The sequence below is a fragment of the Pithys albifrons genome, chromosome 3 (genome assembly GCF_047495875.1).
Source record: "Pithys albifrons albifrons isolate INPA30051 chromosome 3, PitAlb_v1, whole genome shotgun sequence".
NCBI classification, from domain to species: domain Eukaryota; kingdom Metazoa; phylum Chordata; class Aves; order Passeriformes; family Thamnophilidae; genus Pithys; species Pithys albifrons.
This window is the reverse complement of record NC_092460.1, coordinates 56303981-56331464: the sequence shown is the minus strand read 5'-3', so window position 1 is coordinate 56331464 and position 27484 is coordinate 56303981. Positions and strand designations below refer to the sequence as shown.

At 40.9% G+C, this 27484-nt stretch overlaps 1 protein-coding gene and 1 long non-coding RNA gene across 2 annotated transcripts in view; one reads left to right on the top strand and one right to left on the bottom strand.

Annotated features, from left to right (window-relative positions):
• The window catches only part of LOC139669445 (uncharacterized), a 32986-nt gene extending 18649 nt beyond the window's left edge, over nt 1-14337 (bottom strand). The window contains exons 1-2 of the long non-coding RNA XR_011697261.1: nt 14225-14337; nt 6506-6604 (exon numbers count right to left, since the gene is read on the bottom strand). This is a non-coding gene — a long non-coding RNA (uncharacterized lncRNA). The remainder of the gene's footprint in view (nt 1-6505; nt 6605-14224) is intronic.
• Nucleotides 1-25849, top strand: part of PLEKHG7 (pleckstrin homology and RhoGEF domain containing G7) — a 31638-nt gene extending 5789 nt beyond the window's left edge. Inside the window, exons 4-16 of the mRNA XM_071549937.1 lie at nt 649-689; nt 2570-2665; nt 3764-3913; nt 5880-5975; nt 8354-8449; nt 9769-9882; nt 11592-11766; nt 13700-13815; nt 14573-14666; nt 18010-18089; nt 19398-19557; nt 24188-24285; nt 25742-25849. Of these exons, the coding sequence (XP_071406038.1) occupies nt 649-689; nt 2570-2665; nt 3764-3913; nt 5880-5975; nt 8354-8449; nt 9769-9882; nt 11592-11766; nt 13700-13815; nt 14573-14666; nt 18010-18089; nt 19398-19557; nt 24188-24285; nt 25742-25849 (1424 nt within the window). The remainder of the gene's footprint in view (nt 1-648; nt 690-2569; nt 2666-3763; nt 3914-5879; nt 5976-8353; nt 8450-9768; nt 9883-11591; nt 11767-13699; nt 13816-14572; nt 14667-18009; nt 18090-19397; nt 19558-24187; nt 24286-25741) is intronic.
• Nucleotides 25850-27484: the final 1635 nt, after the last annotated feature.

Here is a 27484-nt window from a genome sequence, read left to right as displayed (position 1 = left end):
GCTCCTCTGACCCCAGCAAAAGCTGGGATTGGATTATGTGTGCATGTGGGATGGGGAGGGAGGATGGGAACAATGACAATGTGAAGCAGTGCAATCTCTGTAGGGGATCCTGTCACCCCACACCAAAGTGATTCCATTGCCAATTTCAAAATTCCATGCTGGGTTTTTCGTTTGTTTGGGTTTGTGTTTTTTTTGGTTTTGTTTTTTGTTTTTGTTTTTTTTTTTTTGGAGGGGGGTGGTGTGGGTTGGTTGTTTTTCTTCACTGCATTTTGTTGTTGAATGCAAAATGAAAGAAATAGATGACAGGGTAGGGTATAGATCACCTTACTCCTCCACAAGCTTGAAGAAACCAGAGCCCAGGCCAGGATCTCCACCTGCAAGCAGGTTATTTACAAGTTCCTACCTTCACAGCTTCAAGCAGAGGGAAGAGAGTGGCCCATATTGCCCTTGCCAGTAGTGTTCTGAAAACAAGGGTAGCACACCCAACTCATGGTATCAGTTGGTGCACAAACTGCCTACACAAGTATTAAATCTGAGTAAAGTATAGTCTATCAAACCTCACCTAAATATAAATATATAAATAATATAAATACAAGTTTTATTTTTAGCTATTTGTTTCTCACTAATAACATTTGTTTTACTCATTAGAGTCCAAAAAGTCAAGGTGGCCATTTGTCAAAAGAGGAGTTGTGAGTATTTTACCCTTTTGTTTTTACTTGCACCAACTTTCCCTTCTCCAGCACCTAACCTGGGTACAAACAGTTTCTTTACCTTCTGCCCTGGGAGAAAGGCAGCCAGCAAGTAAGCTGAACTCAGAGTCTCAGCCCACCCACACTGGGCCTGCTTGGACATTAGTCTGCAATGAAGGTTGGGTGGTACCAGTGCAGCCATCAGTGTCACTGCACATGATGGACATGAAAGCACAGTCAGTGCCACTGCTCCCTATCCCTGTGGGTGGTGGGTGGAGTGGTGTCCTTTGGCACCAGGAGGGCAGAGCAGGTTGGGCAATGCAGGAGGTCTCATACAGGGTGTTCAGAGCCGGCAGCAGGTCCAGTGCAGGATAAGGTAGCACAAGGCAGACAAGTCAGTTGCATTGTTGCTTTGACCATTGTGTATTCTGTATTTTCTGCATGCCTTAGGGCACAGGAGTATTTGCTGAACAACCACTCACATGGAAAGGATCTAAGCTATCAAAGTAGCTTTTTAGAGGCTTTCTTAGGCTTTTATTGTCCTCATGGGTGCCCTCACACTTGCCATTAAAAGCATACAGACCCACACAATTCAAAGAATTTCCTTGTCTAACACATTTCCTTGTCTTTTCCATTTATGAAAACTTTCACTTACTAAGATATCTACATTTCTGTTCTGCAAACTGTTCAACATTCAAAAAATTATTTACAAATGTCTTAATAACTTTCCCCCCCAAGCATGTAATTGTGAACAGTCTCTTCCCAATATTTTTTGCACTTTATCAAAAAGAGTATGTACAAATGAAAATAAGTACTCAGATTACTAAATATGAGAGTTTCCTCTTCATTTGATATCAGTTGTATAGCATTTGAAGGAGCATAGCCTAAAACTGAGACTTTTTAAATTCAGCAAAACATTTGAAATCTGAAATAAAAAGCATTTGATATTCAGGGAAAAAGTTATTTCTGAGACTATTAAATGCTATAAAATTTAATTTATGGAGATTCATTTGCGGGTACGTTTGTTAAGTGTGCATATGTATAAATGCATTATTGTTCATGCTTCATTTCAAGCTATCTTTCAAAATTAAGAGCTGAACTTAAACCCTGAGTTTCAAATATAATAATGAAACATGTATTTCAAAATTGGCTTAAGTTCCATGTCTAAAGTTCAGACAATAGGAATCCATGATGTGAAAATACACCATTCCAGAGAGCAGATAAAACTTAGGCAAACACCTTATAAGTTTGTGCCCACAGAACTTAAATTAGTTCATAAATAATGATTGAATTTTTACACTGCCTGACAGCACAAAGCCAAAACAAAAGCTATTGGTTTTATTTCAGGATCTCTCACACAAACTCCTGCTGCTCTTTGAGCTTTCTGAAAGCTCATTTTACCGACAACTCTGCAGTTGACCAAGGGAGCTTATTCAATACACAGCTTAAATAAAAGATTAAAAATAAATAAATAAATAAGTGTAACTTTGTTTAGCTATGTCAGGAGGACAATTTCAACTACAAATTTCTTGTTCTCTATATCTGACAGTACTAAAGGACGCAAAATATTTTATTCATTCTTGCCTTCTGAGGGTAGCCCATTGCCTCTTGCCATACCAATAATTTGCCCTGCTAAGGACTCATGTGTTACACAAATAAGATCTTAACACATCCCAACCTAAGGCACCTACACATCACACCCATAGCTGAAAAGAAACCTGCCATCACTGCCTTGTCTCTGTGTAAAGGAATGGGGAAATATAAAGAAATCACTCAGTAAAGGACAAACCTACAGATTAGAGCACAGTTACAGAGCTGGGTAAACTTCTTAACACTCTAAAACATTGTATGAATCGGGGTGCTTTTTTATCATTCAACAGGGTAAAGACAAACAGAAGCAAGCATCTGATCTGGAAAGTTGTCTTTCAACTATTAAGACCATAGACTGCTGCACATATGAATTTTTCTGCTTCAAGGTATAGAAATACTCAGTATACCGTAATGAGGTACTTAAAAACGGAGGGAGTAATTTTGTGTTCTTTTTAAGTTAACATTTTTAAGTACATTGATCTGGATAACCTTTCTGTTAGATTAATGCATAAGTATAAGGTATATTTTTATAGTTTGAAATGGAGGGGCGAGGGGGAAACTGAGGGTCATAGAAGGTTAGCAAGAGCCCTCAAAACCATCTGGATTTTGCCAGGGTTCCAGACAGTCTTAGCTGAGGGAATTACGACCTTCAGAAAAAGGCCTCAAAACAACTGTCTCAGCAGCACCTGGCAGGTCAGGAGAAAGAAATTGCAGCATGACAGAGATGTCAGATGAGGCATAGTCACCCTCATTGCTGCCTTAGGGCTGCGTTCAGGGGTGGCCACACAGAGCCAGTGTCAACACCACGGTTTGGCTGCAGAAATTCTGCCAAAACCTGTCTGCCAGATAAACAAGGTTTCTGGCCCTCTAAGCACAGAAACACCTGGGCTACCAGGGTGATATTCAGATAACCCATGCCTAACATCATCCCCTGCTCCAAAGCAAACCTTTATCTTCTCATGGCAGACTTATCTGCAGTTTCCCAGAGACACAGTAGTGAGGGCTTCTGTCAGTGTCTAACTTATATGTGGACAACTGACTTTGGAGCAGGTCAGTAAGGTGATAGTGGCCCTCTTAGGGCTACACAAAATTTCCAAGTGACTATAAAGACATAGTCCTTTGGTATCTTGATTTTATCATCTGGAAAATAAGAAGCTATTGTCCCTCCTTGCTTTCTAACCACAGCACAACAGATTAAATTCTTTATTGTGTGCTAGCTGCCAACTATTTTTTGATACAACATCCCACAAACATAGTCTACCTTACTGTGTTACTTTCAAATTCAGTGTATTTATATTATAACTACTTTGGAGGGAAATGTCAGGGGTTTAAATTTTTTTAAGGAATCTTTAAGTTTTCAGAACTAAAATCATTAATACTGCCCGAAGGGATTTTCGCACAGGAAATAGAGCATAGATTCTTTTCATAAGGTCTGAAGCAGTTTATAACACAATTGGTGGTTTTCTTTCTTCTTCAATCAATAGAGTAAATTTTGGCATGAATTTATAAATGAGCAACAGACTGAGCAAAAAGATGTCGACAGCCGGTTAGAAGTGAAAAAAGAAGCGGCAGTGTGGGAACTTTTCACAAGTGAATGCACTTACTTTCTGGATCATTTGTTGGTTCTCAAGATGGTAACTTCAGATTTCACATTGGAAAAATTATGAAACATTATTTGTTCTGCTGTCAGCATGGCAGACACAAAGTCACCTGAAACCTCTCATTAGGTGTTTATGGGGAATGACTTAAGCACTTGGTTTTTCCTCCCATCTTGCCTGCTTCCCACAGTTCCTTTTGGTTTCTGTCTTTATGATGGCATATCTTCTTCAAAATATCACTTTCTAGTGATGCAATCCAGTGCTTTGCAATTACCATCTGATTGCATATCCTTTCAGTAATTTCAGCTGATGTCCCACTATTCCTCACACAAACACTGAACTGAAGCCACTTTCCAACTGGCTATTTCTCTACTGGACTATTCCAACTGAATATTTCTGTACTGCTAGCCTGGAACATTATCATCTTTGCACAACTTCATATAGAGCTATGGTTAGATAATCCTGACTAGAGCATGAAAACCTCAGAATTCAGCAGACCCGTAGTTCTAATAATACTTGAAAATGAGCATACTAAAAACAACTCCTCTCCAAAAAATCTCTATTACCTTGATCATAGTAAATTTTCAGAGCTTGAAATATGGACAAGAATATCACACACGGTTACAAGAATAGTTGTACTATTTATATGCACTACAGATCAAAACTAAATATATCAATTTAAAAGGAAGTAAGCTTCCAAAAATATTTCTTATAATTTTTCTCTTATTCTGCACAGACAATTTCTGATTTTTATTAGACAAAATAAAGAGATTTGTGAAATATTTTCTATGTTGCCGAAAAGTTAACCTGGACAGTGCAAGAACTCTGCAAAGTAATGGCAATAAATAGAGGAGGGGATTGAATTTCTCCTTGATGGGACAGAACAGGAAATTTGAGGAAAATGGATGACAGCACCAGCTATTGGTCCAAGGCAGGAGGAAAGATCTTTCCTTCTGCATACTTTGTTCAGAAATCTGAAAAGATTAAAAAGTGGTGAATATGGGAGGGATGATAACAGCAGACTTGCAGGCCCCTTGGTTGATTCTGATGTAAAAACCCACAGAGAAGCCTCAGCCAGGTCTGCATGGCCCATGAATGATGAACTATTCAGTCCATGCCAACTTTCCAAGCTCTCCTGCCAAAGAAAGAACCCATTACATTTGAATACCCAGTTTACAGATACCTGTTTACTTCCAAGTATAGAAATACTCCACTGATTTTAATGAATCTCCATGGGGAGCTTTAAGACCACCATAAATTCCCTTTAAGATCTCAGGGCAACGTGTTCATGGTAACTAAAGAATTACACAAGGCTAAGCAAACACTCTTACCAGCTATTTAGTCTTGGCACCTCGGTGATGGGTTTTTTCATTAAAGTTTTTTATACATAAATAAAAAAATTTACTTGGTAACCCATAACTTTTAAGCCTTTTTCAGATTTACATCAGATTCAGTACAGCTCAATCAGCTTAAATAATGTGAAACCTTAAACAGCCAATAAATACACATGCAGTTTTCATTCAATGAAGATTAATAAAACAATTCAGACAGATGAAAAATCTTCACAGGATCTCTACCTATGCTATTCCAAAAATATATTTTTCCCCATAGTAATATTAAACAACGTAGATAGCAGCAGAAGCATGGAGTATGAAGGAAAGCATTAAGAAAGGTCATAGAAATATACAAGTGTGCCTCTGATGTTATTAATTCCTTCATGCAGGGAATCCTGAGTTGTCCCTCTTGTGCCAGAGGGCACAGAAGGGACATGGCTGCTTCCATGGTAGCCACAGACAAACCCCAGAGACATCACCAATACCCTCTCCTGCACACAAACTTCAGACAGATCAGGAAACTTTTTCAGAATATCATATTCTGCTCTCCCCAAATCAAATGATCATTTCATAAGAATTACAGTACAAATACATTTTGGGGGCGGGGGGGGAAGATATATTGGATTGGCAAAACTTATGAATAACATAGGTTTGTTTTGGTTTTAAAGATATTTATGAACACCCTAAAATACCTCCAGAGTAACGAATTTCTCTTGGATGTGGATTTGTGGAGACTTTTTGCAAACTTAGAGGAGTTAAACAAGGTGAGTAAAAAAATATGTGTGACTGTGATCAGAAATCAACTAGCACAATAAAAAAGACAACAAACCATAATGTTCCTACTCAGTTTCAGTGCTCACAGTTGGAACTTTGTTCAAATAATTAGTCTTTTCTCATCTCTATTAATTATATCAGTAAGAGTCAAATATAACCTGTGCAAATCAGTCTCTTGTGTCTCCAGCAAAACAGGCATTTTAAACATGGGCAGAGCTTATTTGGCAGTTGCTTCTGAAGTTTGAAACTAATTCTCATAAGAAGCAACCTTTTAAAAGGATTTCTGATGATAAACAACTACTACACAACCCTTACAGCAAAACAGTAAGCATGGCAAAATAACTACAGTAACAAGTTATCTGGCAAACAGGCATAGAGACTTTGCTGTCTCTTACGCCACTCCAATAGGGCAAGTTAAAACACAATGGTGACCCACTTTCTCCAGCTGAGTTTTCCCTTGGCATGTGTGTAAGGATCTCTTGTACACAGACTAGATGCTCTGTGCTCTTGTGCTACTTACCCACCACTGTCCAGGTGGAGGGAGCCCACAGGGCTTGGCTGTGACGTGCTCCAGCTCTTTGCGACTTCTGGCCAGTTGCTGGGATACCACTTTGAGCTCCTAAAAGTTAAGAAACCTGTCAGTCCAAGACAGCTTTTATATTACTTTAGAAGCAAAACAGAAGTTTTTCTTAGCATGAGGGCCGTTTTACAGGACACCTTACCCTTAAGAGCAAAGTGAGTTTTGAGCAGCACTTCAGCTCCCTTAACTGAACAACTGCTCACATTCACATCGCTAGCCCTAAACCAGCTGCTGAGTTTGCTTTTTCCCTTATTGTAATTCCCTTGCCTTGATAATGAATATCTCCCATTTTAGCCTAAACAAGAAAATCGGGAAAGGTCTTCAAGGCAGAGATAATTAGCAAGCACTCAAACACACAAGCAAGTCACTGCTGCTCAGTGACAGACTATATACAATCTGGTTGTACTAATGCCGAGGTCATGGGTTCAATCTCCTTTGTGGGCCATTGACTTAAGAGCTGGACTCAATGATCCCTGTGGGTGCCTTCCAACTCAGAATAGTCTATGATCTGCAGAAAAAAAACCCCAAAAAACAAAAAACAACCAAAACCATATACCTAGAGAGATGCTGAATGATCAGCTGAGCTGCTGAATGACCACCCGAGCAGGTATGAAGATAAAGAGATTTTTAGCTAATATGTTTCAGCTTTTACTTGGATGCATGAATGGACTAAGACCATACATGCAGGGAACTACTAGAGTTCAGCAGATGTGTGGTTGTTGATTCCTTTGTTCAAAGAAAGGAGTTTGTTGTGTGCTTTGAGCTTGGCTGTAGCCTGGTCATGTCTTCAGAGAATTATCTTTAATAAATTTCCTATTTTACTTTCTAATTTTGTTGTCCTTATTAATAAAGATGACAAATGACCATCTGTTATGCATACTTGCATATAAAACAGATAGTAAATGTAGGAGAAAGTAGTTGTTCTCAATGTCTTTTGTGCCCTTTTTCCTGCATTTTACATCATGCTTTTATCCTTGACAGCAGTCTGAATCCATGAAAAAATGCATGGTGTAAAAGGTGTAAAAGTTTAAATTAAAGAATAAGCAGCATCCTATAAGCAACCTCACCCCCATCAATACATCAAACAAAGCAGTGTGCAGCTACAACAGTTCATAGCAGTACCACAGTGGCTGATGTGCATTTCTGGCCTAAAATTTGGCCTAAAACTGAGCCCAGTCACGAATTAGTGTGAAAATATTTTGTTCAGGAGGCAAGTGTGGGCTTAGGAATAGGCTTTCACTCCCAACTGACTGATGATGTGGGTACCCTTGAATCCGATGCAAACATGTAAAGTTAACTTACAGGCACTATTTGACTTTTTATAGTATTTCATAGAAACTTCCCTCACCTTCAAATGAATGAAACAAACTCAACTCTGAAATACGGTTTCTTCTTCAAATGACCATGAAGGCTTCCTTAACTGTCACAGTTCTGCCACACAATCACTGTTTTCCAGTAGATACCATTCATTCATTGTCAATTTTCATGTCAATCCATGTTAAATACAGCTGTTACCTAAACAAGTTTAAATGGAATAAATAATCTTGTTTCAAAGCTTTTATCATGAAGCATTATCACAATGTAAGTAGGTATTTGTGTAGTTTTTTTTAGCTTCCAACTAATTAAAGTATTCTGGGCATAATTCTGAAGATAATTCTGGCAATGTCAGAGAGATAAGTATAAGCACTCATTAGGCCTGGAGCCTTTGGAGAGGCTGGGGTGGGAAATAAAGTTGTTTTAATCTTAACTTCAGATCACTGATGCTAACTTCTTTCTCCCCTTACTTAGATAAGTCTCAGTTTTCTGAAAACTTTTTTTGAAACTGTGAAGGAGCATGTCAGCAAGTCAGATTCTCCCATGGATTTCAGCTCCATACTCAGAACGGTAATAAAATTAGAAGTATTCTTCTTTTAATACCAGCAGGTCCTTGCAGCAGACCATTTATAATAGCATGCAGGTGCTTTAGAGCTAACAAGTCAGTCAAGGACATGCCATGTGTCACAGGCAGTTTGGTCTCAGACCCAAACAGCTCCTATCAGCAGGATGTTTTTCCTTTTATTCATTGGCATTTTTGAAGTGGTCATGGAAAGTTGCTCTGTATGTGGAACAAAGCGTGGAAAGATTTTCCCTTCCTAGGGAAGAGCAGCCCAGACCCGAGGAGACTCGGCCAGTGGCAGAGGTGAGCTTCCCACTCTATGGAAGATGTTTTCCTGAGACAAGACATCAACCCCATCACTGGATGTTCCCTGCCTCCTTCCACTCCTTTGCAAAGATCCTCTTTTACTCCATGGATCAGACCCACAAGTGTTTCTAAGTGCTTAATTAAGAGCTCAGTGGGACTGAAATACCTCTTACACTTTGGCCTGTGTCTGCTAAGCAAGGGAGAAGCACAGCCGCTGTCCTGCTGCTGCCAAGCCCTGCCTGCCCTGTAACCCTTTTGAGTAGTCTGGGTGGTAAACTAGGCAGTTGTCTGAACAGCAGTCTCCAAGAGCTCTAATACCCACACAGGTTCCCAGGGTTTGTAAAATTTGAAGTAATAAAACAGCGAGAAAATCAATTGATGGATCTGACCTTTGCCTAGCAGTAGAGGCCATTAGAAAACTTCTGGAAAATACTAAAACAGACCCTACCTCAGTGTTAAGATTTTTAATAGGGAAAAGTAGGCTAGAGCTTAGTTTCTCACCCGTTACCTCTGACTTCAAGTATTCTCATTGCTAATGTTTGTGTGAGACAGAAAGATTCCCAGACAAAACTGCATTTTATCATGGACAACATTGGACATCTCCAACCTAGACGATTTTAAGCTATTATTTCTAAGACCTATCTAACATACTCAGACATAAAATACCATGCTACATGAAGTCATCATAGCTGTTTCAGAGATAGTGGGTTTTATCTTCAAGTTCTACATGAATTTCACATCATGTATTTTTAATGAGAACAAAGTCTAAGAATGTGTCACACATCAGCAGAGCTGTTAGAACTGTACTCCCATGTGTTGCTTGAGCATTGTTGTGGGGTTTTTACTGCAGTACACTTTTACTACTCTTTACCTTGCCCCTTACTTTTTTAATTCCCTCTTCACCTGTTTTCCTAGTTGCAAGGAAATCTCAGGTAAAATGTGCATTACAAAACCAAAACTGTTGTTTCTCTCTTTGTCATAATATTTTTCTTCTTGATAAATTTCCAAGTATTTTCTTCAGTTTTTCCAGGGTGACCTCTGCCAGACACACCAGATTTATTGCCTTAATTATACCTCCGCTGTCTTCTACTTGGAAAAACTGAGACAGAGAGAAGATTTTGGCATCTACCTGAAAGTAAAGTGATGGTTTTGTTGTTGGTTTTGTTGTCTTCAGCATTCCTACCTTAGGACAGGATTTTAACAGCAGACTAGGAAAGTTCATTGGAAACAAAACTGTGTAGACAGCATTTCACATCAATTTTTTGAACTGCAGAGGCTAACACCAATGAAAAGTCCCCCTTCTGAGTGTATGTTCACCTGCACATATGGAAGTTTGTATTTGTGCTTTAGATCAGATAAGAGGGGGCAGCGAAAAGGGAAGAACTGGCTGCATTTCTGTAGGTAGAAAATACAGACTAATAGCCTCTGTCATTCAGATGTTTTGCACATAATCCCTTAACTCAGTGACCTTCACCTTAACAAAGTGAAATGGTTACAGCAAAAAAAAAAAAAAAGAAACAAAAATGAAACCACATTGTAAATTCTCTCAAACGTTTTACTTTGGCATCAAAACAATACCAATAAGTAAGCATTTACCTCCCTCTAAGGCTGGAAAGGGTTATTAGGAATGTCTTTATGAAGTTGCAGGACTAAAGCAGGTTCTGTTTTTGCTGACACCACATCTGCCTGAAGCAACAGCTCCAGCCAGCGCAGTGGTGGGGATCTCAGGGAGAGAGCTCTACTCTTTCAGACATCAATAACAGACCAGGGTGTTCTGTAAACACTTAAGACTGATCTTCAACATCACAGGGATAGAAAGAGAAACCTGAAGTAGTGGTCTTTCCTCAGCTGCAGCCCAAAAATGGGAGGACACCTCTTTGTAGCAGGCAAACCGCAGCTTGGGCCTTGGAGTTTCACATCACTTGCTCCCTGACAAGGATTTCACGCTTTCCTGCTCAGGAAAAAGTTCCCCAGTGGCAAGTAGCAGTGACAATAAAATATAAGGTGGCCTTCAAACCTAGCTTTAGTTAATTTTCTCATTTTCCTGAGAAAATTAAATCAGGAGATAAATAAGAGCACTGTTTGATCTGATAGCATAGCTACAGCATGTGGAATGAGAAGCAGTAGTGCAGAAAGTGAATCTGAAACCCTTGTAAAGAACTGTCCTGGTTTTAGCTGGGATAGAGTTAATTTTCTTCCTAGTAGCTGATATAGTGTTGTGGTTTCAATTCAAGATGAGAGTAATCTTAATAACAGTGATGTTTTAGCAGTGTTTAGACTAAGTCAAGGACTTTCTTGTCTTTCATCCACACCCCTGACAAGAAGTCTCAAGGCATGAGAAGTTAGGGGAGAACATGGCAAAGACAGCTGACCCCAACTGACTCAGGGGATATCCCGTACCATATGGGGTCATGTTCACTATATAAACTAGAGGGAAAGCTGGCTAGGGTGGGGAGCCTCTGCTCTGGGACTGGCTGGGCACCAGCCAGTGGGTGGTAAGCATTGTGTATCACTTGTTTCGTATATTCTATTTTTTTCTTCTGTTTCTATCCCATTAAGCTGCCTTTATCTCAAACCTCAAACTTTATTTATTTCCCAATTCTCTTTTCCATCCCCCAGGGGGGGTGGGGGTGGGGAGAGTGAATGAGTGGCTGTGTGATTTAGATACTAGCTGGATTAAAGCATGACTAGAGCCTTTACATTGCCCTTGCTCTCCCTGTGTCAGAAACTCATGTTTCATCAGTCCATCTCATTACAGTCAGCTAATAATGCAGAAAACTGTTTGCCACCTCCCAGCCAGGGAGCAAGCTAAAGCCTAAGGCAGGTTCTCCTTGTCTTCAGCAGTGGTGTGAACAAAATGAACAGTGCAAGAGGTTGCGTCTGTCAGAGCTGCTGGTTGCTCCTCTGCATCGACTGACGCGCTATCCCCTCCTCCTTAACAACATCTGGAGGAGAAGCACTGATGAAACAGAGAAAGGCCTTATCCAGTCACTGAAAGAGAAGGTGGAAAAGTCTATATGTAAGTAGCTATGGTTAAAAGTCATGTATGTAGTTACCAACTAGCAGGTCACCTGGCTTTTTTGTTTATGGCCTTTGAAGTGAGAATTGGTCCAGTTCCTCTGCAGAAATGCAAGAGGGTGTTACTGCTTTTCTGCAGTCCTGAGTCTCAATCTGTAGTGAATGACTGGGGCCATGTTGTGCTGTCAAAGTTTCTCTGAGCAATGTCACAGGACTCTCAAACCAGTGAGTCATTTGTATTTTCTCAGAATCATCTGAGGCAAACAATTAAGAGTAGATCAAATAGTGGAACAAACCAAGAAAGATCTCAAACAAAGAAGTCTTTGAGTTGGATTTATGTCTAGGGAGGATTTTTTTCAGCTGATCCTTAATAGGATAAATTTGCACTCACAAGGGGAATATTACGTCTGTGACCTTTCACCAATGACAGGGTTCTACCATGTAAACCAGCTGCAGAGTTGTCTCAGCTATAGATTTTAGGTATGGTGGAAAATAAGGGGTTGGTCCAGGTATTAACTTTTTCCTGCATTTTATCTTAAGTAAATAATTTATTAATTCTAAATAATTTACTAATTCAGTCTTGTTCAGGAAACTTTAAATGCATCTCTAAGTGTCTTATGGTCATATAGTTCACCACTAGACAGATTTATTCCCCAAAGTCTTCATGCAGCCCCTACCAAAATCAAAGACAAGACAGTACATCAGCAAAACACTTATCCCAGCAGTCTTGACAGGGAGAAGTGCCAGACAGTGCGTCATCCTCCCGAGCAGCACACCAGGGCCTTGAGCCACCCACAAGGTGGGTCACTCTCTGCTGACATCCTTCTCCTCGTGCTGGAAGCCAAAGGCTTGAGCATATCCCCAGGAGATGAGGAAGAGAGAGAATTAACATCTTCTAGAGATACATAAATCTGGGGCCACTTGCGTAAATACTGCAATGCCAGAATTACCACCTAAAACAGAGATTTTGGGTCTTTCTCTTCTTGCCAAGTCTCAAGTGGAGTCTACTCTAATGCCCACACAAGAAGCAAAGTTGTCTGCACAGAACAGGTCCCATAGGTAAATAAAAAGGGTTTGTTGCTCGTCTGGGGATGTCTGCTGGGAGGACAGCAGTTTCAGATATGGCCCCAAAAGACCATGTGGTATCTGGGGAATATTACTGGCAAAGAAATGGGCCCTTCCAGAAATTAGAGACCTCTGGGTCAAGGAAATCAAAGATAGAGGGGTGATTCCTCTTTATTCACAGACACCCAACAAGGATCTCCCTTCATTTTTTGATCGTGAATCAGTCATTAAGAACAGTTTCAGTGCCAGTATTCACCCTCTGGTGGGAAGGTGTGTGTCTGAAATCATTATCTGCAACATCACTCAACTCAAAAAGTTGAAATTTAAGTAGCAAACCCATTAAAGCTTTCCCCACAATGGCCCTGAATCAGCAAAGACACGGTCCTCATTTTTCACATTCTGAGGCACCTCCACCTAAGTTAAATACCTCAGTCACTTCTTACAATACTTCCTCCAAAATTAATTCTCATTAATTTCAACAGTCTTTTTATCAGGCTGTATATAATGGAAATTATTTTTCTCTCACTACACCACACAGTTTAGAAAGGCTGGACTTCTTTTAAAGACATTTTTTAAGATTACAGTTTTATTGAGTTTTATATGATTTCCTCTGTTCCCCAGACAGATTAGTAAACACAACCTTTTCATTAAGGAGTGAATTTAAGTATCTTTGAATGCATGAATTGAAATTCTGCGACTGCTGATCTAAGAAGAGTTTAGGCATTTTTTACAATGAGGCCAACATTTCATCAGGGGCCTCACATGTGAGGCACTTTGGCTTTCACTGGAGAAAATCAGTATTGGGCATCTTCTAGAAGCACGACTGCTTTTTCCAACCTTGGCAGTAACTGGTGTTTCACACATTTCAGGGGATCTGGAAGGTAAAGTCAAGTGGCTGGACAACTTTCAGAAGTTCAGGCAGCTGCAAGAGGTCATAATTTGGCCTCAGGTCTGGGATCGTGACAAAAGGTTCTTTGTCCCAGAGGTAAGTGGATTTGAAAGGGCATTTTTAACTTAAGGAGGGATTAGTTTCCTGTCTATCTATAATGTTGTCTAATGTTGGTTGTCTGTATTCTACTCACTGGGGATGGCTCTGCTCTAACAGGAGCAGCTGCAGCCTGAGCACTGCAAACACTGTAGCTGAACACACACAGTGCCTTGGGTGACAGCATGGGTTGCTCTCAGCTAGCATCCAAGAGAGTGCAATCATACTGTCCAGGAAGTCCCTCCAATACTTTCTTTTAGGGGACAGAATGAAATAGGCTATGTGTAAGTATTACCACCACTTTATACAGATATGAATTAGAAATTATTTGCCTCTTTCACTCCTCAAGCTGAACGAAAGAATTTTCAATTTACATTTAAGTAACATTACAAAAAATTACACAACATACCTGAGTGTGCACCTTTCTGCTGTGGTTATCCCTTTATCCAAACAGACAGACTTTGAGCAGCACATCATCAAGTGAGTCTCAACTCAAGGATTTTGTCTGTTCACACACAGGGCTGCAAAAAGTATTAAACTCACTTTGTAAAAGTAAAACCCATCTTAACATTTCAAAAGCATAAATACATTTAAGCAATAGCAGTGCTGAAGTGCTCAGTTATCAGCTGTGTGATGTATTTAGCCTGAGATAAGAAGACACATATGGTCATCTTGTTTAACTGCTGGTTACCTCCCAGTTCACCATCATGTATGCAAGATTCCCTACTCTCTCTCTATCTGTCTCTTTTGGGTCAAGTGTTTGAAGCAAAGCCTAAGAGAAAACAGCAGTGAAAACATTTTGTCTTCAGCCAGCAGACTTCTCCTTCATGAAGGGAGGCTGACATTAGCAGGTAATGTCCCTGAAAGTCCTTGTGTTGGGAGATAGCTTGACAGAATTGTACTTTGTTATGGAAAGTCCAGAATGAACTTCTGCAATAGCACTTAGGCATGTCTACAAAAGAAAAAGCAAATGTAAAGCTTGTCAGAGAGAGACTGAGATACAGGCAAACTACCAAAAGGATAAGTAGTCTGTATTATTGTTTATTGCCACATCTGGATACTCAGTCTGCCAGGTGCTGAAGCAATCCATTTGGCTGGCCAAAGCCTGCCACTCAAAGGGAGCATTTGCTGTCATACTGAAGAGTGAAGCAATAGAGAAGCAGGCAGTGTAGACTGTCCTATACAATGTGCCCCACATGCCTGGGGACTGACGTTAACATACCTCACCCCTCTTGTGTTTCACTGAAAATTACGGAAAAGTCCAAAGGTACTGCCTACTTTTATTTGTGTGTATTTTTAATGTGTCTCTGCTAAGTATGCTGTTTTGATGGATGCTTTGGATCAGAAGGTGTTACCCTGCCAGGTGGCTTCCCTTTTATGAGCAGAGCACTCATACAACATGCCATCAATGCCACAGTGATCCCACACAAGCAAGTTGATTTCTACAGCACTTTCTATCACCCTGGCAGAGCAGAGACTCATGACTCTGTTCACACAGAGGCCCAGTTTTGTAGCAGGGCCCAGGCTGCTTACTGGGCAGCTGCTGCAGAATCTTCACCTATGCAGGAGAGGAGGATTTCCTCCTTACATGAAGAGGAGGAAGACCCTAGGCAATTTGGAGAAGACCATCATAGAGTCATGAAATCATTAATATTGGAAAAGACTTCTGAGATCATTGAGTCCAATCTTCAATTGAACACCATCTGAAGAGGTGCTGGAAGCTGCATGCTATGCTGGTTGCAGGGCTGTAGCACTGGTTCAGCAGAAATGAGCCCACTTGAGCCCAGTCTTACACTTCTTCCTCAGGAGCAGAGATGAATAGAAAAGGCAATCAACCTTTTTGTCTTCCACCACCATTACTGCTGTTATAAAAGGAGCAGCAAAGGAGACATAATCTATTTTTTTCAGTGTTTGCATTCTTCTTCCCTAGTGAGGAGAATTAGAGTAGCAGAGGAGAAGGCACAACATCAATGACATGGAGAGCAGAAGAAAAGGTTGCTACTGATATTTAGTGGGTGGCAGGCAGAGAAGAAAGCAAGCCATTGAGTCTTCTCCTGCCAACAGTTCCCTCTGAATTCATTGCTCTCTCAATGACACATCAAATCCCAGTGCAAGAGGAAAGGGTGACCACTGGGTGTCCACATTTCTCTCTGCAATACATAATTAGAAGATGGAGAAGAACATAGGAGCATAACTCTCACCCACCAAGACAGCCAGCTGCCTGCAGTCTGCAACATAAAATGGCCTGGCATTTGGCAACTTCTCTCAGTGCAATATATTTCAAGACAAAAATTAAATCACAAGTCAAATATAATACCACACAACATAAAGAAGCATCTCCTAAAGTCACAGCTATGACAGACTCACACAAATTTGGCATTAGAGTGAATTGTACCTCTTTGACTGAAACCACTAAGACCACAGCTGCAAGGCTTTTTGTTATCTCCTAAGTGTGAACAAGAGCAGGTGAGAGAAGTGGGTTTGTCCTGATGTAGGAAGAGAAGGTTTGCAGAAGGCATTACTGTTGTCTTCAAGTGCCTAACGGTTGGTTCTAAGGCAGATAGAGCTAAAGGCATTTTGGAGTTGCACAGAAAAGGATAAAACATAACAATGCCAGTTGCAGCATGAGGTATTCCCCCATTAGATATTTAGAAAAACTTGTTAACAGTAAGGGTTGTCAAATATTGGTACAGAGGACCAGAGAGTGTGCAGGGTCTCCTTTCCCAGACATATTCAAAACTTGACTGAATGACCTTATCTACCTTGGGCTGCTTGGAGCAGCAGGTTGGACCAGAGATCTCCAAAGGCTCCTTCCAACTAACACCATTCAGTGACTCTGTAAACACAGTATAAATCAAAGAAACAGAAAATTTTGTCCACACTTAAGAGTTTCAACAAATAATTCCTTCCTATGTAACACTCACAAAGCCCAACTGCTGTAAAAGAAATGTTGTGGAGAGCCCTCTAGGAAGTTTTTGACCTCATTGCAACTAACAGAAGGGAAATTTTTATAAGGTCCAATACCATTTGCTTTTCTGCAGCCTTCTGAAACTCCAGTGGCACATAAGAAGGCTCTTAAGTAGTTTCTTTATTCTCCATGCAGCTGGCTGACCCATACCTAGTTACAATTTTAATTTTCAATAGTTACTGACATTGCTTTGTGCATTATTAAAGAGACAGTAAGTTTTCAAGCCAAACTGTTCAGAACCAAACACCCAAAAAGTGTTTTAGGGTCCTGCAAGATTTCCTGGAAGCAATCGCTCTGATCAACCCCCTATGCCATGAAGAGTAGCTGAGCATTTCATGGTCACTTTTCACACACAGAGAGACCCTATTGGTGCAGATTATAAAGGATAAAGTCTGCAGCAGAGAAAAGACATGATTCTGGAAGGGAAATAGGACAGCAAGTTGGTATCAAAGAGGGAAAGGAAAGAAAGATTGATGGAAAGGGATAGGAACCATACACAAGAAGGAGGTCAAAGGACAAAACTCTGCAAATCCATCAGAAAGTCCAAGTTTCCTGCAGAAAATGGCTTTAAAAAGTTAGTCTTGCCTTTGTAAAATTGCTCCCTATGGTTTATTATAATACACAAGTTTTCAGCATGGCTTGGAGATTAACCTGAAAGACTTTGAAGCATTCTCACAGACATTTATTGTGATTTTCCTCACATCCTCATGACTTCTAATCTAGAAGGAAAAGATAAGTCAGCATTATTTTGTGTAGTTTTTTAAAGGATTTTATAATGCTTCTAATTAATACTTTATCACTGCAAAGGCATATGAAAAGGGCAGCATATCAGGAAAAGGTAGTACTTCCCTATTTCATTACCTCTGCCATTTTCAGAAGTTTCCCTGTTACCAGGTAGGACTTGCTTATCCATAGCATGCTGATTGTTGTATTTGTACAACATTGATCCAGGTCATTTTTCCTGGCAGGCAAGTAGTTGTTTAATCACAATGATGTAGCTGCTACAAGGTACAAGTATTAGTAGCCAAAATGACCAAGAGACATATGATTGACTGTGATTGAGAATGAAGACTGAGGGATGAGTAGTTGTGAACTATATTGGAAGACAGGGTTTGCTGGTGAAAGCATTTTATAAGATGCAGTGATTCACAGATATATCTCATCGTAGAAATAGCAACTCCTTAAAATAATCGCACCATAAAAGTGATTCTTTTTTTCCTTCTCAGAAAGCACAAGACTTCTTGATGTCTACCTCTTCCTATTCAATGATTTCCTGCTAATTACCAAAATTAAACGTAACAAAAAGGTAATAATGTATAGAGATATACATGGTTGCAGTTGTTACGGGTTTTAGCTTGGTATGAATTTTGAATGTACTTTGGAAGATTAATCTAATGATAAAAATACAAGATGACCAATTAGCATGAAGAACGGGTGATACTACCTTATGCTAATAGCAAACTATAACACTGATTCAAAACCCTGCTTTTAGGCTCAGTATGTCACAGGAACACTATTACAGGCAGAATTTACATTAAAAGACCTTAATCTTTTTCTGATGTTGTTCTGATGTGCTAGATTCTTAAACCTCAGAAAAGGTTCAAGAATGCAAAAAGTTTCCTAATCTTCCCTGCATGACTCCTGAGTTCAACAACCTGGGAATTTTTTATCTCAGATATATCAGAACTGTTGGAAAGAAAAATAAAAGAAAAAAACAGCAGGGAAATGCTAAAATGGTGGAAGGTTGGCTTTATTCTCAGTTCCTATACTGCCTATTGTCCTCTCTTTGCCTTGATTTCCCCTGGTTTAAAACTGAGGTATAGTGACTCTGCTTAAGAAAATGTTTCTTGATGAATGGTGTTATAGAGTTCTATAGATGATAAATGCCACAAAAAGGCACTGAATGACTCGAAACTCCTAAAGCTTCAGTGTAAGAGTCCATCTAGCTAATTAAGTTTAAGAAGCTGATGTAAACTAACTCTAAATGGACCTGTGCTAAAGCACAAGAAGTCTGTTTCTGATTTAAAGAGTCCTTGGGGTTTTTGTTTTAAAGAAGCAGGTGTTCTGCTTTAGAGAGAAAGGAGATAGAGAAAGCATGCAGGGAGAGATTGTCCACCAGCAGCACCATCCCTTAGAAACAGGGGTGGTTAAGGAAGCAGAAATTCAAGCGACCTCATACCCTCAGGCAAGTCCTATTGAGAGCTGTCCCATATACATGTGTTGGCGAACCTTCTGTGAAGGGCTGCAACTCATCTGGAGCTCTGGGAATTCTGTCTTCTGCGTGTATGTGAGGGGAGATGGGGGAACACACCTCCAAGGAATCGAGAAAAAGACCTGCTATTAAAACAAGGTGGGGGAGGGGAAAAACACCTATTGAATGCCTTTGGCTGTTTTCTGCCTGTCAACTTGCATTGTGTTTCTATTATGGCTTTTTAGTGCAAGGTGTGACTTTGCAGGAGAGCTCCAGGTACCAGTGAGTTTTTCCAAGATTCCTCAGGCAAATAAGCTGTGTATCTCTGATAACAGAAAGCACATAATTTAGATCTGTTTAGCACCTATACTTCATGAGCAGATGGCAGACAACCAGCTAACAAGCTTCATTTTCTATTCCCAGAAATATGGGGGCTCAGACACCAGCTTAATCCCTGTCTGTCCTTCTCTCACTCCTGAGCTGCAGTCCTTCATAAGAGAGGGTGGATGTTGCGCAGTCCTAGACCAGCCCATCCCACTAGACAGACTGATAGTGAAAAACATTGAACCCGTCCATGTTACAGGTATGTGCCTGCATGCATCTGAATGCCTTCATAAGTACCACATCATTGCACTCTGTGTGTGGTAGCATAAGGATAAGATGCTGTTTGCCCACAAACCATTCCCAGATGCCTGAAGTGCAAACACCGGTGCCTCAGCACATTCTGGCTTAACAGTTCTGCTCTTGCTGTGAGGCATGAGCTACTGCCACAGACATCACACTCCCTGGCCCCCGGCCTCTACCACTGACTTTCACATACGCAGCAGTGACTGTCGGGTATTATTCATTCAGCCCAAAGGAGGTATCGAGAATCCCAATGACTTCTTTCTCACAAGCCAAGTATTTCCTTGCCCTAACTGTGTTAAGACACTCTCTCAAACCCTGGGCCTCTTTCCCAAGTGCATTTTCAACTCCATACTAGTTATGCAGCTTTTTTTCACCTATCCCACTACAACGGCTCTCCTGGGTGTCCTCCCACATGCACAGCAGCCACAGGAGGCTGGAGAGGAAATTTGTCTCCTGCTGCTACTCCTATTCACCTCTCCATCAGCTCTTGAGAGGATGCAAATCACCCACTATACATCAATGCTTCCTTGCTCTCAGACATCCAAATGCATCATTGGGGAAAACCACCTCCCGTAACTGCTACTGTGCAGTTGGGTGAGAAGGAGAGGAGGACCGACCTCCATCGGCCTTAACCTGCCAAAATTGCATTTCTGAAGTCACCAAATCAGAGCTTGTGTGAGGGAGCAGGCATGAAACATCACGCCTCCCCTTGGTGTGAGCCACTGATGCAGGCTCTCACACATCTCGCCTTGGTGGTGAATGATGCTACATCCAGTTGGCAGCCAGTCACTAGTGATGTTCCCCAGGGCTTAGTACTGGGGCCAGTCCTGCTGGATGAGGGAAGTGAGGGCACTGTTAGCTCATAGACAACACTACGTTGGGTGGGAGTGTTGATCTGCTGGAGGGTAGAAAGGCCCTGGAGAGAGATCAGGACAGGCTGGATTGATGGGTTGAGGCTTTAATAAGGTGAAGTGCCAGGTGCTGCACTTGGGTTACAACCCCATGCAGCACTATGGCCTTGCAAAGAGTGGCTGAAAACTGGCCCAAAGGAAAAGAACCTGGAGGTGCTGGTCAGCATCTGGCTGAACATGAGACAGCATGTGCCCAGCTGGTCAAGAAGGCCAATGGTATCCTGGTCTGTATCAGAAACAATGTGGCCAGCAGGACCGGGGCTATGATTGTCCCCCCTGTACTCAGCACTGCTGAGGCCACACTTCAAGTGCTGTGTTGGTTCTGGGCCCCTTGTTACAAAAAAGACAATGAGGTGCTGGAGTGTGTCCAGAGAAGGGCAATGAACCTGCTGAAGGGTCTGGAGAATGAGTCCTATGAGGAAGGGCTGAGGGAGCTGGGGGTGTTAATCTGGAGAAAAAGAGAATCAGGTGGGACATTATTGCTCTCTACAACTACCTGAAAGGAGGTTGTAGCCAGGTGAGGGTCATCTTGTTCTCTGAGGCAACTAGAGACAGGTGAGGAAATTACAAGCTGAGCCAGGGGAGGTTCAAGTTGGGCATCAGGAAGAATTTTTTCACCAAAGTGTGGTTCAGCATTGGAAGAGATTGCCCAGGGATGTGGTGGAGTTACCATCCCTGCAAGTATTCAAGAAAAAATGACACCTAGTGCCATGGTCTAGTTGACACAGTGGTGTTCGGTCAAAGGTTGAATTTGATGATCCTGAAGGTCTTTTAGAGCCTTAATGATTCAATGATTCAATGTCAAGACCACAGGAGCCTCCTATATAAAAGAGAATTAAAAGAAATACAAATCTCTTGGCTCCAGGGTCATCCTAATCCTAAAGACTGAGAGGAAAAGCTTAGGGAGCTAGAGTGCTCTGTAGGAAATCAATAGATATGGAAAATAAAACTGGAACCTGTAAAATTTATGATAACTTTGAAATATATTCACCCAGGGTATTTAGCATTCAGCATCAATGCTGAGAAATAAAGTTAGGTAATAAAAGGCAAATAACTAAAGATCGGGTAAAGGGTTGAACACTCAAAATAATAATCTTTTTTCAAACATGCTCCAGGCATTGTCTGCCTGCCCAGTAAGTCTCCCTAGCAACCCAGCAGAAATGGAGCAAATTCATTGGCCACCTCTTGCCTGCAGGGTGGAGGGGAGGGCAGCCCTGTATCTTGCATAAGCCCAGGTTTGGTGCAAAGTCAACAGCTTTTGGGTTGGTGGAGAAAGCAGTGCAACCACCCTCCAGTCTGACCCTCAAAGACTGGCCACAAAAGCCATTATGGAGATGGGAATAAGATTTTTGGATTTTTTTTTCCAAGCCAGCATCTCCTACATTCAGAGATTTCTAACCAGGGCCTTTCTATTTCTGTGATCCACTTGCAACCATAACAATAGACAAAGTTGCCTTCTGCATCCCAGCCACTGCTTAGGACCCTTCCCTGCACCCTGGACCTCACTGCCTGACTTCTCTCCTAGATACAGCTGTTCTAACCAGCTACAGTTGTAGCTATGGCAGTCTCTGTTACTTACTTGTAGTCTTCCAACACCTTGAAAGCCCCATCCTAATGCAGGACCCCTTGGAGTGGGTTACTATAAAAATAGCGAGAAAAATTACTACAGGGAGCTTGCAGTTCAGTTTCCCACCATTCTGTGTAAAAAACCAAGCAAACCTTCTAGTGTCAACAGAAAATAACCCTTGGCAGGGGAAAAAAAATAAATATTGTCTGGAATGTGTGACCTTGGGGAACGTTGCCAATTTATTATCAGTCTCAAAGAGACTTTTATAAATGATGGTACTAAAAGATTAGTTAGCATGTTCTAAGAAAGTGCATGTGATCCATCACATTAATCAAAAATTAAATCCTGATTTTTGATCTAGCAAGTACTTTTGCATCTATTAGTTTGCTGAGGGTTGGCCTCACTTTGGAAATAAAAACACTTAATACAAGTATTAGAAAATAAATGTATGTTGCAGTATCATAGAAATACCCTTTCGGCAGCAGGCAAAAGCCTAAAAATTATGCAGGATAATTCTAGTCCAAAGCCTTCTATATGTCAGTGAAGGGGTAAGACATAAAATGGTGTGCTCATAACACCAGGAAGCTACCCTAAAAGTAGAACTTTCTGCAAACACCATGACCTTGTACAAGAGATGTAATTTTACATGTAATAGTAGAAAGCCATCTCTCAAGGCTGTAAGCAGCAACATACTTTCTGATTAGAAAATCACTTTTATCATTCTGCTCTGGATTTAATCTTTGCAACTACTTATTATTGCTCCACTAATAATGCTTTACACTACATTTGAAGGGGCCAGATCCCTGGTATGTTATTATATCAAAGACTGGTAATCTTTATAGCCACAGAATTTCTTTTAGAAAATATTATTGAGAGCTGAATGCCAAAAATTCGCCAGAAAGTTCATTTTCAGAACTGCAAAGTTCTATTTGCTATTAATCACAGACAGGCAGAAGGCATGAATTCAGAAACATTTCCCCTGCTGCTACAAATTTCTGCTGCTGATTCATGCTCTAATTTAACCAGTCTGTACTGCACTTCCCTTTTCTATAAAACCTGGATTATAGGGTTCTCCATCTTGCAGGAACATTTTGAGCCCTTGGAAAGGCTTGGACAGGGAGCATTACACAGCAAGATATTGTACATGGTACAATACTCTAGAGCAAGCTACATGAACTAGAGAAATTTATTAAAAAGATATGTCAACTGCAGTAGGTTCAGAAAAATGCTGCCCTGTCCCAACAGCTCGAGATCTGGGCTCTTCTCAGGCTGGATTCAGGAGCAGGGCTCTGCTTAGGGCCAGCGCTCACAGGGAGGAAATCCCACACGTCACTCACCATTGCTTTGTTTAGAGCACCATCAACTCCACTTAATAAAAATCAATGCCATGTGAATCCAGAGCATTAGAACAGGTTGCTGTATCCCTCTCCCTTCTACTATCAGCCCACTCAAGTATGCCTGCTGTCTGCCACAGGGTTTTGGCTCCTCTTCCGCCAAGCTTGTTTCATAGTACGCTTAAGCTACCCCATTATTCCAGGCATGTGATATTCATGTCAGAGAAACCCACCACATGATGCTCAAAGTCATGGTCAGGACCAAAAGTTTGTCAGGAAACAGAGTGGCAACATTCTTGGCTCTGTAAGACATGACTGCTGCCAGCCAACTGGGGACATGCCCAGAAGGAGGACCAGCTCAGGCACATACTCAGGAAGAAACCAAAGCCACCATCAGCTCAAGTGCAGCCACTTCCCTATGTGGCAGCCATCAGTGAATTTATTTAAATAAAATAAAAATGGGGCCTCTAACTTCATTATGATTTAATCCACTTTGAAGGGAAATATTTCTTAATGATCCTCAGCTAGTCTCAAAAGCACTATAGCTGCACAATGATAAAGTAATTACAAATAAATCAAATGCAAATGGAATTAATGTTTTTAAATAAGAAAATTTCCCCATACAGAAAAAAAAATCACCCTATCAGGGTGCATTGCAGAATCAGAAAAGATGATTATATATATCATTTCTTCAAGCATAATCAATAGGATATAAAATTGGACTGACAACTGTACAAGGTGCACTTATTATCACCTCTTTACAATCTTCCACAGTCTTCAGCCTGCGAAATGCTTTCCTAATACAGCATGAAAACAGGTATCGGCAGTGCATAGCAGTCTTCTTGCTACAAGCCACAACAGAGACTGGCAAGGTAAGTAGCACACATTTTTTTTTCTTTTCTACTTACACAATTACACTTTCCCTAATGGAAGATGGCACACTAAAAGTGGTCATGCTGTGACAAGAATCTATTACAGTTGTGACAGTTGACCAAAACCAAATAAAGTAACATCCCAATGCTCTGGTTCACACATTTGTTACAGAATTTTTGTTGCTGAACATGTACCAGTTTTATATCAGGGTTGATAGCGGGTCATATTCTTGTTGAAAAACATTACCAACTCTGCTAAAAAAAAAAACAAACCATTTCTTGTGTCACAGAAATAAAGACAGTCAGCCTCTCCAGAGAAGTCAATACCAAACCCTGCCCCTCCCCACTCACATGCAATAGTACTCAGATCAGAAAACTATCTCATGCTCATCTAGCACAACATGCATCTGGCAATTTCAGATGGAACAGATGGTACGCTTAATTCTACTGTTATATAAATTTACCCCTCGTTTTCACACCGTCTCACATTTCTAGTAACAGCACTGTATATAACATCTGAAAGTCTGGCAGCACGTCACAGGATTTTGCTTTCTCATGCAAGTTGAATTTCACTCTCTAATACCTAATGCACAAAAATTTGATTACCTCAAAAACTAATTCTTAAAAGTAAATGGCAATATACTTTTTCCAGGAAAAGCAATGAGTGAATTCTTTCCATTTCTAAGTCACTGGCTGGTACTTGAAACAGGAATCTACTCAAGAAGTTGTTGCCTTCTCCTGGTATTGAAATATGACCTTTCTTTTCCAAAGCTGCCTTCACATCAAGGCTACCATCTTCTCAATTTCACAGAATCATAGAATAATTTGGGTTGGAAGGGACCTTTAAAGGTTTTAGTCCAATGTCTAATCATAGCAATTCAGAGACAATTCAGCTTCTGTGACCAGACGATCTGGACTAGCACCAAGAGAAGGAAGTTATGTATTTTAAATTATCTCTCCAGCATTACCCTCTGTCCTTGCACCTGGATGACAAAAATATAGAGCTGAATGTTGTCAGCATGACGATAGAAGCTGAAATTCAGATGGCAGCACATGGAAGATCTTGGAGTAGGAGAGCACCTGTGACACTGATAGCACTAGGGTTGTCTTAATCAGAGGAACAGCATTAAACTAATAAACATTACACAAAAATGAGTGAAATAGCCTGCAACAAACTTCACCATTACAAGCAAACAAAGCATTAAAATCCTAACTTGCAACTGAAAAGAAAAGGCTAACTGGAAATCCCTGGCCCCAGACACAGATTCCAGCAGCATATAGTGGCGTGAGCAATTGGCAGAGCCTCCATTCCAGATAATTCATGTTTGCTTCAGCAATTACAAGCAAGTGGCTGAAGAAAGGCTAAATAAAAATAAAGGATCTGGGTGTTTATATATCTGAATTAATGGAACTTTCTTAGGTTGTCTTGATTTACAAATATTTTTTCTTGTTACAGAAAGCATGGATGTCACAGATAGAAATGGCAATCTCCAAATACACAACACAACATGAAAACAAGAAAAGTACTGCTTTCTGCTTCTCAGTTGAATCTTCTGAAATTTAATAACGTCAGCACTGCACCAACAGAGCCAGTGGAAGACTGCTGTGGTGATAACATAGTTACTTCTTCCAAAATGCTTTAAGTTTCTGAAGCTAACAGAATTTTGACTTCACTAGACAAAAGCGAGCAGTTTGGACCATGCCACAGAGGAATAAATTGAAGGGAGAGAATGAGCCATGAAACAAATGTATGGCTCCCACATGCTCCTTTGCTTCACTTACGGAAGGCCGTTTCCATCCAGGGAAGCTCTAATACTGCTTGTCATTTCCTAGTGTGTGACAGGGAAAAAAAACCCTGAGTAAGAACTCATTCACCAGAAAAGTCTAGGTTTATTCCATCATTCAAACTGTATTAATGAATTCCATCAAAGTTGTGTAGTCATAATTCCTGATAGTTATGCACCTCTGCCTACTAAACGATAATATCACAAGATGGTTTTTGCATTAATATTGAGCTTGTGTCCATACATATCTATATGTATGCACTTACCTAGTTCACTGCTCTCCAGATGCAGCCTAGGTCACTGTGATACACACATTCCTGCTTTTCCCCTGTGCCTATGATGGGTAGGCTTCCTGGGAAAGGAATAGGCTTCATGCCAGGTGGTGAATGTGTAACCCAAGAGAGCAGAACAGCATGCAGACAGCCAATGTGCACAGGGGCACCACACAAGCTGCAAACACTTAGCTGCAACTTGGCTGACACAGCTGTGCTCCATCTTCCCAGCCGCAAGCTCAGCTGCATGCTGCATCACATCGAGTGCTCACCAGAACCTCACAGTATCTTTAAACCACTGCTTACAGGACAGAAAGATAGTTCAAGCCCAGAGGAGTCACACCTGACAGACTGAGCTCTGTGCTTTGTGTGCTGGCAGAAAGGAGTGGGTATTTCACTTCATATATTTTTACCAAAACAACCTTAAGCCAGGTCTGCTCTTTACCAAACAAACAGTGCCAGAGATTCCGTAATTCCTGGAGGCCAGCACATCTCCAAGGAGGATGGTATTCACACACAGGCTGTCTACACAGAGACACAGGCTCAACAGGCTCTTTTGTGGTCTCAAGCAATAGACACCACAAGCAGGAGAAATTGACTTCCCAACTAAAATTGTCATTCAGAGAATTCTCTCCACCTTTCTCCGCTTTTACACAGAGCCCCAAGTAAGATCTGCTTCAATAGCCAAACACAGGTTTTTGTTAATGCCCCCACAATTCAATAGTGTCTCTGTCACAGGACTGATCGCTCTCTGATTAATCATCTGGCTTCTCTCTGGAACACAGTTCCACCTGAAAGAGCTTGCCATTTCACAAGTGAGACCTTCATTAGTCTAAAAAATAGAACAAGTTCCACTTTTGAGTCTTCCAGTTATGCCAATTGTCCAACTGCACTGAATGTGATGCTTGAACATAGCCAGGGACAGAAGGACTGTAATTGAATGTGGGATACGCAGCAACCCTGTGCAGCTATTGGGAATGGAAAGACTACTCTGAATATAAACTGTGAAAAAAAAAAGATTTGAAAAACACTCATTATCACTGTGTCCTCAGGAATGAGAATGCCTTTGTTTCAGCTCCCCCTAAGTGTAAGCAACTGGAGTGCTTATCTCTTTCTCAGATGTGTGGCTTACCAACAGTTCAT